The 14,380-nt window shown below is 47.3% G+C and overlaps 1 protein-coding gene across 1 annotated transcript in view; it reads right to left on the reverse strand.

Moving 5' to 3' along the window:
* The window catches only part of LOC115172796 (frizzled-3-like), a 43,188-nt gene that overhangs the window by 7,983 nt on the left and 20,825 nt on the right, over window positions 1-14,380 (reverse strand). The window contains exons 3-6 of the mRNA XM_029730550.1: window positions 8,908-9,104; window positions 7,836-8,301; window positions 7,394-7,693; window positions 6,597-6,848 (exon numbers count right to left, since the gene is read on the reverse strand). Coding sequence (XP_029586410.1) covers window positions 6,597-6,848; window positions 7,394-7,693; window positions 7,836-8,301; window positions 8,908-9,104 — 1,215 coding nt within the window. The remainder of the gene's footprint in view (window positions 1-6,596; window positions 6,849-7,393; window positions 7,694-7,835; window positions 8,302-8,907; window positions 9,105-14,380) is intronic.

Raw genomic sequence — 14,380 nt, forward strand, 5'->3', positions numbered from 1 at the left:
TATGTAAACTTCCGACTTCAACTGTAAGTATTCAGACCCTTTTCTATGAGACTCGATATTGAGCTCAGGTGCATCCTGTTTCCATTGATCATCCTTGAGATGTTTTTACAACTTGATTGGAGTCCACATGTGGTAAATTCAATTGATTGGACATGGTTTGGAAAGGCACATACCTGTCTTTATAACGTCCCACAGTTAGAGCAAAAACCAAGCCATGAGGTGTCCGTAGTGCCCTGAGATAGGATTGTATTGAGGCACAGATCTGGGGAAAGGTACCAAAACATTTCTGCAGCATTGAAGGTCCCCAAGAACACAGTGGCCTCCATCATTCTTAAATAAGATCATTTTTGAACCACCAAGACTCTTCCTAGAGCTGGCTGCCCGGCCAAACTGAGCAATCGTGGGAGAAGGGCCTTGGTCAGAGAGGTGACCAAGAACCCGATGGTCACTCTGACAGAGCTCAAGAGTTCCTCTGTGAAGATGGGAGAAGCTTCCAGAAGGACAACCATCTCTGCAGCACTCCACCAATCAGGCCTTTATGGTAGAGTGGCCAGACAGAAGCCACTCCTCAGTAAAAGGCACGTGACAGTCCGCTTAGAGTTTTCCAAAAGGCACCTAAAGGACTCTCAGACCATGAGAAACAAAATTCTCTGGTCTGATGAAACCAAGATTCACTTTCTGGCCTGAATGCCAAGTGTCACATCTGGAGGAAACCAGGCACTGCTCCTCACCTGGCCAATACCATCCCTGTGGTGAAGCATGGTGATGGCAGCATCATGTTGTGGGGATGTTTTTCAGCAGCAGGGACTGGGAGACTAGTCAGGATCGAGGGAAAGATGAATGGATCAAAGTATAGAGAGACCCTTGATGAAAACCTGCTCCAGAGCGCTCAGGACCTCAGACTGGGGCAAAGGCTCACCTTCCAACAGGACAATGACCCTAAGCACACAGCCTGTGGTTTCAGGACAAGTCTCTGAATGTCCTTGAGTGGCCCATTCAGAGCCTGGACTTGAACCCGATCAGACATCTCTGGAGAGAACTGAAAATATCGGAGTAGCGACGCTCCCCATCCAACCTGACAGATCTTGAGAGGATCTGCAGAGAGTAATGTGAGAAACTCCCCAAATACAGGTGAGCCAAGCTTGTAGTGTCATACCTAAGAACCCTTGAGGTTGTAATCGCTGCCAAAGGTGCTTCAACAAAGTACTGAGTAAAGGGTCTGAATACTTATGTAAATTTGATAATTAAGTTATAATTTTTTGTACACATTTGCAAAAATGTATAAAAACCTGTTTATGCTTTGCCATTATGGGGTATTGTGTGTAGATTGATGAGTGGAAAAAACAATTTAATCCATTTTAGAATAAGGCTGTAACGTAACAAAATGTGGAAAAGGTGAAGGGGTCTGAATATTTTCCGAATGCACTGTAAGTCTTCAACTCCTTTGTTATGACAAGCCTAAATAACTTAAGGAGTATAAATGTGCTTAAAAAGGCACATAATAAATTGCATGGACTCACTCTGTGAGCAATAATAGTGTTTAACATGATTTCTGATGACTACCTCATCACTGTACCCCAAACAGTTATCTGTAAGGTCCTTCAGTCGAGCAGTGAATTTCAAACACAGACTCAACTACAAAGACCAGGGAGGTTTCCAGTGTCTCGCAAAGAAGGGCACCTATGTAAATGAGTACAACATTTAAAAAGCAGACATGGAATATCCCTTTGAGCATGGTTAAGTTATTAATTACACTTTGGATGGTTTATCAATAAACCCAGTCACTAAAAAGATACAGGCATCCTTCCTAACTCAGTTGCCGGAGAGGAAGGAAACTGTTCAGGGATTTCACCATGAGACCAATGGTGAATTTAAAACAGTTCAGAGTATAATGGCTGTGATAGGAGAAAACTGAGGATGGACCAACAACATTGTAGTTACTCCACAATACTAAACTAATTGACAGAGTGAAAAGAAGGAAGCCTGCACAGAATAAAAATATTCCAAAACATGCATCCTGTTTGCAACAAGGCACTAAAGTAATATTGCTAAAGAAAATATGGCAAGGCAATTAACTTTTTGTCCTGAATACAAAGTGTTATGTTTGGAGCAAATCCAATACAACACATTACGGAATAACACTCTCGATAGTGGTGGTTGCATCATGTTATGGGTAGGCTTGTAATCGTTAAGTTCTGGGGAGTTTTCAGGATAAAAAAGAAACAGAATGGAACACCTGACGCTGAAAGATTAAATGACTTTTCAGCAGGACAATAACCTAAAACAGAAGGCCAAATCTACACTGGAGTTGCTTACCAAGAAGACAGTGAATGTTCCTGAGTGTCCGAGTTACAGTTTTAACTTAAATCTACTTGAAAATCTATGGCAAGACCTGAAAAAGGCTGTCTGCCCCTGAACAAGGCAGTTAACCCACTGTTCCTTGGGTAGACCGTTATTGTAAATAAGAATATTTTCTTAACTGACTTGCCTAGTTTATTTTTTTAAATTAAAAATGTATTACACCTTTATTTAACCAGGTAGGCCAGTTGAGAACAAATTCTCATTTACAACTGCAACCTGGCCAAGGTAAAGCAAAGCAGTGCGATAATAAACAACAACCCAGAGTTACACGTGGGATAAACAAATACAATCAATAACACAATAGAAAAATCTATATACAATGTGTGCAAATCCAGTCCCTAGACTTCCTGGCGCTGACGGAAACATGGATTACCACAGATAACACTGCTACTCCTACTGCTCTCTCCTCGTCTGCCCACGTGTTCTCGCATACCCCTAGAGCATCGAGCCAGCGGGGTGGTGGCACTGGAATCCTCATCTCTCCCAAGTGGACATTCTCTCTTTCTCCCCTGACCCATCTGTCTATCTATGCTGTCATAGTTACCAGCCCTTTCAAGCTTAACATCCTTATCATTTATCGCCCTCCAGGTTCCCTTGGAGAGTTCATCAATGAGCTTGACAAGTTCCTTTCCTGAGGATGGCTCACCTCTCACAGTTCTGGGTGACTTTAACCTCCCCACGTCTACCTTTGACTCATTCCTCTCTGCCTCCTTCTTTCCACTCCTCTCCTCTTTTGACCTCACCCTCTCACCTTCCCCCCCTACTCACAAGGCAGGCAATACGCTTGACCTCATCTTTACTAGATGCTGTTCTTCCACTAATCTCATTGCAACTCCCCTCCAAGTCTCCGACCACTACCTTGTATCCTTTTCCCACTCGCTCTCATCCAACACTTCTCACTCTGCCCCTACTCGGATGTTATTGCGCCGTCCCAACCTTCGCTCTCTCTCTCCCGCTACTCTTTCCTCTTCCATCCTATCATCTCTTCCCTCTGCTCAAACCTTCTCCAACCTATCTCCTGATTCTGCCTCCTCAACCCTCCTCTCCTCCCTTTCTGCATCCTTTGATTTTCTCTGTCCCCTATCCTCCAGGCCGGCTCAACAACCTGCCCACTTGACCCTATCCCCTCCTCTCTTCTCCAGACCATTTCCGGAGACCTTCTCCCCTACCTCACCTCGCTCATCAACTCATCCTTGACCGCTGGCTACGTCCCTTCCGTCTTCAAGAGAGCGAGAGTTGCACCCCTTCTGAAAAAACCTACACTCGATCCCTCCAATGTCAACAACTACAGACCAGTATCCCTTCTTTCTTTTCTCTCCAAAACTCTTGAACGTGCCGTCCTTGGCCAGCTCTCCTGCTATCTCTCTCAGAATGACCTTCTTGATCCTAATCAGTCAGGTTTCAAGACTGGGCATTCAACTGAGACTGCTCTTCTCTGTGTCACGGAGGCTCTCCGCACTGCTAAAGCTAACTCTCTCTCCTCTGCTCTCATCCTTCTAGACCTATCTGCTGCCTTGATACTGTGAACCATCAGATCCTCCTCTCCACCCTCTCCGAGCTGGGCATCTCCGGCGCGGCCCACGCTTGGATTGCGTCCTACCTGACAGGTCGCTCCTACCAGGTGGCATGGCGAGAATCTGTCTCCGCACCACGTGCTCTCACCACCGGTGTCCCCCAGGGCTCTGTTCTAGGCCCTCTCCTATTCTCGCTTTACACCAAGTCACTTGGCTCTGTCATATCCTCACATGGTCTCTCCTATCATTGCTATGCAGACGACACACAATTAATCTTCTCCTTTCCCCCTTCTGATAACCAGGTGGCGAATCGCATCTCTGCATGTCTGGCAGACATATCAGTGTGGATGACGGATCACCACCTCAAGCTGAACCTCGGCAAGACGGAGCTGCTCTTCCTCCCGGGGAAGGACTGCCCGTTCCATGATCTCGCCATCACGGTTGACAACTCCCTTGTGTCCTCCTCCCAGAGTGCTAAGAACCTTGGCGTGACCCTGGACAACACCCTGTCGTTCTCCACTAACATCAAGGCGGTGACCCGATCCTGTAGGTTCATGCTCTACAACATTCGCAGAGTACGACCCTGCCTCACACAGGAAGCGGCGCAGGTCCTAATCCAGGCACTTGTCATCTCCCGTCTGGATTACTGCAACTCGCTGTTGGCTGGGCTCCCTGCCTGTGCCATTAAACCCCTACAACTCATCCAGAACGCCGCAGCCCGTCTGGTGTTCAACCTTCCCAAGTTCTCTCACGTCACCCCGCTCCTCCGCTCTCTCCACTGGCTTCCAGTTGAAGCTCGCATCCGCTACAAGACCATGGTGCTTGCCTACGGAGCTGTGAGGGGAACGGCACCTCCGTACCTTCAGGCTCTGATCAGGCCCTACACCCAAACAAGGGCACTGCGTTCATCCACCTCTGGCCTGCTCGCCTCCCTACCTCTGAGGAAGCACAGTTCCCGCTCAGCCCAGTCAAAACTGTTCGCTGCTCTGGCACCCCAATGGTGGAACAAGCTCCGTCACGACGCCAGGACAGCGGAGTCAATCTCCACCTTCCGGAGACACCTGAAACCCCACCTCTTTAAGGAATACCTGGGATAGGATAAAGTAATTCTTCTACCCCCCCCCCTTAAAAGATTTAGATGCACTATTGTAAAGTGGTTGTTCCACTGGATATCATAAGGTGAATGCACCAATTTGTAAGTCGCTCTGGATAAGAGCGTCTGCTAAATGACTTAAATGTAAATGTGAATGAGTAAGGAGGTAAGGCAATAAATAGGCCATAGTAGCGAAGTAATTACAATTTAGCAAATTAACACTGGAGTGATAGATATGCAGATGATGATGTGCAAGTAGAAATACTTGTGTGCAAAAGAGAAGAAAAAAAAGTAAATAAAAACAATATGGGGATGAGGTAGGTAGCTGGATAGGCTATTTACAGATGGGCTGTGTACAGCTGCAGCAATCAGTAAGCTGCTCAGATAGCTGATGCTTAAAGTTAGTGAGGGAGACATAAGTCTCCAACTTCAGCGATTTTTGCAATTCGTTCCAGTCATTGGCAGCAGAGAACTGGAAGGAAAGGCGGCCAAAGGAGGTGTTGCTTTGGGGATGACCAGTGAGATATACCTGCTGGAGCGCGTGCTAGGGGTGGGTGTTGTTATGGTGACCAATGAGCTGAGATAAGGCGGAGCTTTACCTAGCAAAGACTTATAGATGACCTGGAGCCAGTGGGTCTGGCGACAAATATGTAGCGAGGGCCAGCCGACGAGAGCATACAAGTCGCAGTGGTGGGTGGTATTTGGGGCTTTGGTGACAAAATTGATGGCACTGTGATAGACTGCATCCAGTTTGCTGAGTAGAGTGTTGGAGGCTATTTTGTAAATGACATCGCCGAAGTCAAAGATCAGTGGGATAGTCAGTTTTACGAGGGTATGTTTGGCAGCGTGAGTGAAGGAGGCTTTGTTGTGAAATAGGAAGCCGATTCTAGATTTAATTTTGGATTGGAGATGCTTAAAATGAGTCTGGAAGGAGAGTTTACAGTCTAGCCAGATACCTAGGTATTTGTAGTTGTCCACATATTCTAAGTCAGAACCGTCCAGAGTACTGATGCTAGTCAGGAGGGCAGGTGAAGGCAGCGAGCAGTTGAAGAGCATGCATTTAGTTTTAGTAGCGTTTAAGAGCAGTTGGAGGCCACGGAAGGAGTGTTGTATGGCACTGAAGCTCGTTTGGAGGTTTGTTAACACAGTGTCCAAAGAAGGGCCAGATGTATACAGAATGGTGTTGTCTGCATAGAGGTGGATCAAGGAATCACCCGCAGCAAGAGCGACATCATTGATATATACAGAGAAAAACAGTCGGCCCGAGAATTGAACCGTGTGGTACGCCCATAGAGACTGTCAGAGGTACGGACAACAGGCCCTCCGATTTGACACACTAAATAAAGATTAAATAAAGGTTAAATAAAAAAATTATAATAATCGCTGCCAAAGGTGCAAAGTATTGACTCAGGGATCTGACTACTTATGTAAATTAGATATTTCTGTATTTCATTTTCAATAAATTTGCAAACATTTCTAAAAACATGTTTTCGCTTTGTCATTATGGGGTATTGTGTATAGTATAGTATAGTATAGTATTGTGTATCAATTTTGAATTTAAGCTGTAACAACAAAATGTGGAATAAGTCCAGGGGTATGAATACTTTCTGAAGAAACTGTACACCTACCTGGAAAGGACAGGGTATGTGGTAGTCTCTGCAGCGCTCCTGAACCCAGGTGGTCTCCCAGACAGACCTGTAGCTGTGTTCATACAGGTAGCAGGAGATGACCGTAAGCAGGGGCACCAGGTAAAGCACAGAGAACACCCCGATACGGATCATAAACTTCACCAGCTTGTCCTGGTTCTCCTTCTCCAGAGGGATCTCCATACGCACACGGTTCAGCGCCACGATCCCCGTCAGAAGCAGAGACACACCCACCTAGAGGCAGATATATAGGGATTAGACTAGATTAGAGAACAAGGGGGCAATCTTCAGATATTGATTATGTATTGATTCAAGGGGACCATCTTCAGATATTGATTATGTATTGATTCAAGGGGACCATCTTCAGATGTTGATAATGTATTGATTCAAGGGGACCATCTTCAGATGTTGATAATGTATTGATTCAAGAGGCTATCTTCAAATATTGATAATGTATTGATTCAAGAGGCCATCACATGTATGTTAGTGATGCATAGGTCAGATTCTAAAGGCTTCTACACATCCATCCCACAGCTAACCCAACCGTCTATGGACGTTTGTTGAAAGAATCTGCCCCTTGTGTAATCTCAGTTGTTCGCCGCTAGACATTCTCCATCGTAGTTGGTCCAGATTTAACACGTAGAATCAGCCACGGACAGCTGGTCTGAGTTGGGGAAAACTACCCAATTCAAGATGGATAATTCATTTGCTGTAGTTAAACAGAGGTGTAAAAGCCTTTAGAATGAACAACTCTCCTTTCTAGAGCATTAAACACTCACCGCCACGTTGAGGCAGAGCGGCGCCAGCAGGAACCAGCGCAGCGCAGTGACGTCGTAGAGGCCCACGAAGCACACGCCACTCACGCCGTCGCCCTCGATCTTGTTGAGGGCCAGCAGGGCCACGGTGAGGCAGCCGGGCAGGCCCCAGGCACATGCGTGAAAGAGAAGGGCCTTCTTCTCGATGGCCTCGCTGCCCCACTTGGGCACGGCCGCCAGGAACCAGGTGATGGTGAGGATGACCCACCACACGCTGCCCGCCATAGTGAAGAAGTAGAGCACCATGAACAGCAGCGTGCACGCCTGGAAGGGGGGACATTGAAAATATCTCACACTTTACATCCTATCATTGCTACCTTCTTTGATATACAGTAGTAGCCCTGAATGTCACAGAGTAAAGCAGCTAATCAATAAATCACTAAGACAACAGATGGGGATGGCTCACCTTGTTGTGGGAGCCCTGTGTGATGGTGGCCGCCCGGTACTGGGTGGGGCTCGCCGCGTTGCAAGCCACCCTGTCCTCCAATAGGAAGCCCAGGAAGAACACAAGCGACACCATCATGTAGCACGCGGCGTAGAAGATGATTGGCCGCTCCGGGTAGCGGAACCTCGTCACGTCGATGAGGAAGGTGAGAAAGGTGAAGAGTGTCGCAGAGAGACAGACGATGGACACCACGCCGATGAAGTAGCGGGCGAAGGTGAGCTCCGGGCGCTGGAAGTACATGTTAGGGCAGGGGGGCGAGCACTCCCTCACGCCCAGGAACGAGTAGCCCAGGTCGGGTTCCATTTTGAGCTTGCGGGGGCACCAGAAGCCGAAATCCCTCTGGACAGACATGGGAGAGATATCGGTGGGATTTGCGCTGGTCTGGAGGTCCACCGCACGGGGGTAGGGCTCGTCACAGTCTGGGAACCTGGGGGCAGGAGGGGGAGAGAGAGAGATTATAAAAATAGTTAAGGTTGAGTTTAGGTTGTAAGAGGGATTGTGATGTTTGAGTTGAGAACCAGTCAGGGTTCAAGGTTCAGGCTCTACATGGAGATCAGATTAGGGTTGTGGTGATGGTGATACTGGGCTATGGACAGTTTAAAATTTCTCCAACAATTTAAGAGTAAGTTCAGGTTAAAGTAAACTCAGGCTAAGTTCAGATTAAAGTAGGCTCAGGATAAGTTCAGGTTAAAGTAAGCTCAGGATAAATTAAAATTAAAGTAGGCTCGGGGTAAATTCAGGTTAAAGTAGGCTCAGGGTAATTTCAGGTTAAAGTAGGCTCAGGGTAAGTTCAGGTTAAAGTAGACTCAGGGGTAAGTTCAGGTTAAAGTAGGCTCAGGGTAAGTTCAGGTTAATGTAGACTCAGGGGTAAGTTCAGGTTAAAGTAGACTCAGGGGTAAGTTCAGGTTAAAGTAGGCTCAGGGTAAGTTCAGGTTAATGTAGACTCAGGGGTAAGTTCAGGTTAAAGTAGGCTCAGGGTAAGTTCAGGACACAGTGTTGTGTAAAGCCAACCCAGAAACAGTCCCATACATACCTGCTACACTCTGTCTCGTCTGGCCAGGCCACCCCAAACATCTCCATGAGATTGTGGCAGTCTCTCTTGGTGCGGTGGCACAGGGCTCGGCAGGGCATGGACACCCGGCCATACTCCATACAGACTGGAGCGTAGAGGGCACACAGGAACATCCTCAGGTCCTCCGAACACTGCAGGTTCACCATGGGGTGGAAGGGCTGAGGGAGGAAAGGAGAGAGGGAGGGAAACAATGTGGGAGAGGTGGGAGAGAGAGAGAGAGAAGGGGATAGAGAGAGAGAGGGCGATAGAGAGAGGGGGATATAGAGAGGGAGAGAGGGGGGTATAAAGAGGGAGAGAGGGTGATAGAGAGAAGGGGATAGAGAGGGGGATAGAGAGAGGGAAAGAGGGGTATAGAGAGAGGGGGAGGGAGAGAGTGATAGAGAGAGGTGGGATATAGAGAGGGAGAGGGGGATATAGAGAGGGGGATAGAGAGAAGGCGATAGAGAGAGGTGGGATATAGAGAGGTGGGAGGAGGGGAGAGAGGGGGATAGAGAGAGGGGGATATAGAGAGGGAGAGAAGGGGATAGAGAGAGGGGAGGGATAGAGAGAGGGGGATATAGAGAGGGAGAGAAGGGGATAGAGAGAGGGGGAGGGAGAGAGTGATAGAGAGAGGTGGGATATAGAGAGGGAGAGGGGATAGAGAGAGGGATATAGAGAGGTGGGAGGAGGGGAGAGAGGGGATAGAGAGAGGGGAATATAGAGAGGGAGAGAAGGGGATAGAGAGAGGGGAAGGGATAGAGAGTGGGGGATATATCGAGGGAGAGAAGGGGATAGAGAGAAGGGGATAGAGAGAGGGGAAGGGATAGAGAGTGGGGGATATATCGAGGGAGAGAAGGGGATAGAGAGTGGGGGATAGAGAGAGGGGGATAGAGAGAGGGGGCGGGAGAGAGACTGAAAGTTGTTGTCAGAAGCACCATAAATATTTAGTTCAGGCTATGAAATATTCACAGGCAGTCCTCACATCAGAGAACAGTCAGGACACACACAGTGAATATCACGCCTTTGGCCAGCCACAACCAGCCACAGCATCACATCACCCACAGAGAGCAACGAGATAAACCTTTATGCTATTGAGCAGGGATGGAACTCTGGTCCTTTGGGGCCCGAGTGTCTGCTCTACTGGTAAACACACCTGGTTTCCCAGATGTAAATCAGATGCTGGTTTGAAGAAGAAGAAACAGCAGATACTTCAGGGTTAGAAAGACAGACAGAACCCATCCCTGCTCTAACAGCTGGGTAGCTAGCTAGTGGCTACATCAGTGCTTTTGTCTGCATGCATTTTCTCTACAAGCCCTAGCAATCTGTGTACTGAGCCCTTGTGTCAAAACACACACACTCTGTATGCACACACACAATCCCACTAATTTGCCCTGTCTATCACTTTAATGCTGTGAAAAAGGATTAGTGCTCTTTCTTAGGCATGTAAGGGCTCACAGAAAACAGAAATCTCTCACACACACACACACACACACACACACACACACACACACACACACACACACACACACACACACACACACACACACACACACACACACACACACACACACACACACACACACACACACACACACACACACACACACACACACACACCTAGTAGATATAATCCCCAGCAGAGAAATAGAGAGACAGAGGCAGACAGACGGAGATGGGATTTCCCTGTTTGACTAGCAGACAGGCAACCAGTGTGAGGGATTTACACTGTCTAAATGTCACCTCATATGAACAGCTCATACATCTAACACCAACACAGATACACAGGGGGCCAGTCAAAACAACCTGTGTGTACGTCCATGTGTAATTTGTACAATAGTAGCAGGCGTGTGTATACTGTGAGTGTGTGTCTCCAGCTGGCAAGTGTCTTCACTGACCTCTCCCTAACCCAATCTGTAATACCTACATGATTCAAGCAGACCACCATAGTACCTGTGCCTAAGAACGCCAAGGTAACCTGTCTAAATGACTTTCGCCCCGTAGCACTCACATCTGTAGCCATGAATTTTTTTACATTTTAAGTTCTCATTTACAATTGCGACCTGGCCAAGATACAGCAAGCAGTTTGACACATACAACAACACAAAGTTACACATGGAGTAAAACAAACTTACAGTATAGTAGAAAAATAAGTCTATATACAAAGTGAGCAAATGAGGTGAGATAAGGGAGGTAAAGGCAAAAAAGGCCATGGTGGCAAAGTAAATACAATATAGCAAGTAAAACACTGGAATGGTAGATTTTCAGTGGAAGAAAGTGCAAAGTAGAAATAGAAATAATGAGGTGCAAAGGAGCTAAATAAATAAATAAATACAGAAGGGGAAGAGGTAGTTGTTTGGGCTAAATTATAGATGGGCTATGTACAGGTGCAGTAATTTGTGAGCTGCTCTGACAGCTGGTGCTTAAAGCTAGTGAGGAAGATAAGTGTTTCCAGTTTCAGAGATTTTTGTAGTTCGTTCCAGTCATTGGCAGCAGAGAACTGGAAGGAGAGGCGGCCGAAGGAGGAATTGGCTTTGGGGGTGACCAGAGACATATACCTGCTGGAGCGCGTGCTACAGGTGGGTGCTGCTATGGTGACCAGCGAGCTGAGATAAGGGGGAACTTTACCTAGCAGGGTCTTGTAGATGACCTGGAGCCAGTGGGTTTGGCGACGAGTATGAAGCGAGGGCCAGCCAACAAGAGCGTATAGGTCGCAGTGGTGGGTAGTGTATGTGGCTTTGGTGACAAAACAGATGGCACTGTGATAGACTGCATCCAATTTATTGAGTAGGGTATTGGAAGCTATTTTGTAAATGACATCGCCGAAGTCGAGGATCGGTAGGATGATCAGTTTTACGAGGGTATGTTTGGCAGTATGAGTGAAAGAAGCTTTGTTGCGAAATAAGAACCCAATTCTAGATATAACTTTGGACTGGAGATGTTTGATGTGAGTCTGGAAGGAGAGTTTACAGTCTAACCAGCCACCTAGGTATTTGTAGTTGTCCACATATTCTAAGTCAGAACCGTCCAGAGTAGTGATGCTGGACGGGCGGGCAGGTGCAGGCAGCGATCGGTTGAAGAGCATGCATTTAGTTTTACTTGTATTTAAGAGCAGTTGGAGGCCACGGAAGGAGAGTTGTATGGCATTGAAGCTCGTCTGGAGGGTAGTTAACACAGTGTCCAAAGAAGGGCCAGAAGTATACAGAATGGTGTCCGCTGCGTAGAGGTGGATCAGAGACTCACCAGCAGCAAGAGCAAAATCATTGATGTATACAGAGAAAAGAGTCGGCCTGAGAATTGAACCCTGTGGCACCCCCATAGAGACTGCCAGAGGCCCGGACAACAGGCCCTCCGATTTGACACACTGAACTCTATCAGAGAAGTAGTTGGTGAACCAGGCGAGGCAATCATTTGAGAAACCAAGGCTGTTGAGTCTGCCGATGAGGATGTGGTGATTGACAGAGTCGAAAGCCTTGGCCAGGTCAATGAATACGGCTGCACAGTAATGTTTCTTATCGATGGCGGTTAAGATATCGTTTAGGACCTTGAGCATGGCTGAGGTGCACCCATGACCAGCTCTGAAACCAGATTGCATAGCGGAGAAGATGCGGTGGGATTCGAAATGGTCGGTAATCTGTTTGTTGACTTGGCTTTCGAAGACTTTAGAGAGGCAGGGTAGGATAGATATAGGTCTGTAGCAGTTTGGGTCAAGAGTATCCCCCCCTTTGAAGAGGGGGATGACCGCAGCTGCTTTCCAATCTTTGGAGAGGTTGAACAGGCTAGTAATAGGGGTTGCAACAATTTCGGCAGATCATTTTAGAAAGAAAGGGTCCAGATTGTCTAGCCCGGCTGATTTGTAGGGGTCCAGATTTTGCAGCTCTTTCAAAACATCAGCTGACTGGATTTGGGAGAAGGAGAAATGGGGAAGGCTTGGGCGAGTTGCTGTGGGGGGTGCAGTGCTGTTGACCGGGGTAGGGGTAGCCAGGTGGACAGCATGGCCAGCCGTAGAAAAATGCTTATTGAAATTCTCAATTATAGTGGATTTATCGGTGGTGACAGTTTCCTATCCTCAGTGCAGTGGGCAGCTGGGAGGAGGTGCTCTTATTCTCCAAGGACTCTACAGTGTCCCAGAACTTTTTTGAGTTTGTGTTGCAGGAAGCAAATTTCTGCTTGAAAAAGCTAGCCTTGGCTTTTCTAACTGCCTGTGTATATTGGTTTCTTCCCTGAAAAGCTGCATATCACGGGGGCTGTTCGATGCTAATGCAGAACGCCACAGGATGTTTTTGTGTTGGTCAAGGGCAGTCAGGTCTGGAGAGAACCAAGGGCTATATCTGTTCCTGGTTCTAAATTTCTTGTATGGGGCATGCTTATTTAAGATGGTGAGGAAGGCTTTAAAAAAAAATAGCCAGGTCGATTAGAAAGGCCTGCTCTCTGAAGTGTTTCAGGGAGCGTTTGACAGTGATGAGTGGAGGTCGTTTGACCGCTGACCCATTACGGATGCAGGCAATGAGGCAGTGATCGCTGAGATCTTGGTTGAAAACAGCACAGGTGTATTTAGAGGGCAAGTTGGTTAGGATGATATCTATGAGGGTGCCCGTGTTTACGGCTTTGGGGTGGTACCTGGTAGGTTCATTGATAATTTGTGTGAGATTGAGAGCATCAAGCTTAGATTGTAGGATGGCTGGGGTGTTAAGCATGTCCCAGTTTAGGTCACCTAGCAGCACGAGCTCTGAAGATAGATGGGGGGTAATCAGTTCACATATGGTGTCCAGAGCACAGCTGGGGGCAGAGGGTGGTCTATGGCAGGTGGCAACGGTGAGAGACTTGTTTTTAGATAGGTGGATTTTTAAAGGTAGAAGTTCAAATTGTTTGGGTACAGACCTGGATAGTAGTACAGAACTCTGCAGGCTATCTCTGCAGTAGATTGCAACACCGCCCTCTTTGGCCGTTCTATCTTGTCTGAAAATGTTGTAGTTAGGGATGGAGATTTCAGAGTTTTTGGTGGTCTTCCTAAGCCAGGATTCAGACATGGCAGGACATCCGGGTTGGCAGAGTGTGCTAAAGCAGTGAATAAAACAAACTTCGGGAGGAGGCTTCTAATGTTAACATGCATGAAACCAAGGCTATTACGGTTACAGAAGTCGTCAAAAGAGAGTGCCTGGGGAATAGGAGTGGAGCTAGGCACTACAGGGCCTGGATTCACCTCTACATCGCCAGAGGAACAGAGGAGGAGTAGGATAAGGGTACGGTTAAAGGCTATGAGAATTGGTCGTCTAGGACGTCCGGAACAGAGAGTAAAAGGAGCAGGTTTCTGGGGGCGATAAAATAGCTTCAAGGTATAATGTACAAAGGTATGGTAGGATGTGAATACAGTGGAGGTAAACCTAGGCATTGAGTGATGATGAAAGAGATATTGCTTTGAAAGGCTGGTCATGGCTCACATCAACATCATCTTCCC

The sequence above is a fragment of the Salmo trutta genome, chromosome 33 (assembly GCF_901001165.1).
Source record: "Salmo trutta chromosome 33, fSalTru1.1, whole genome shotgun sequence".
NCBI classification, from domain to species: domain Eukaryota; kingdom Metazoa; phylum Chordata; class Actinopteri; order Salmoniformes; family Salmonidae; genus Salmo; species Salmo trutta.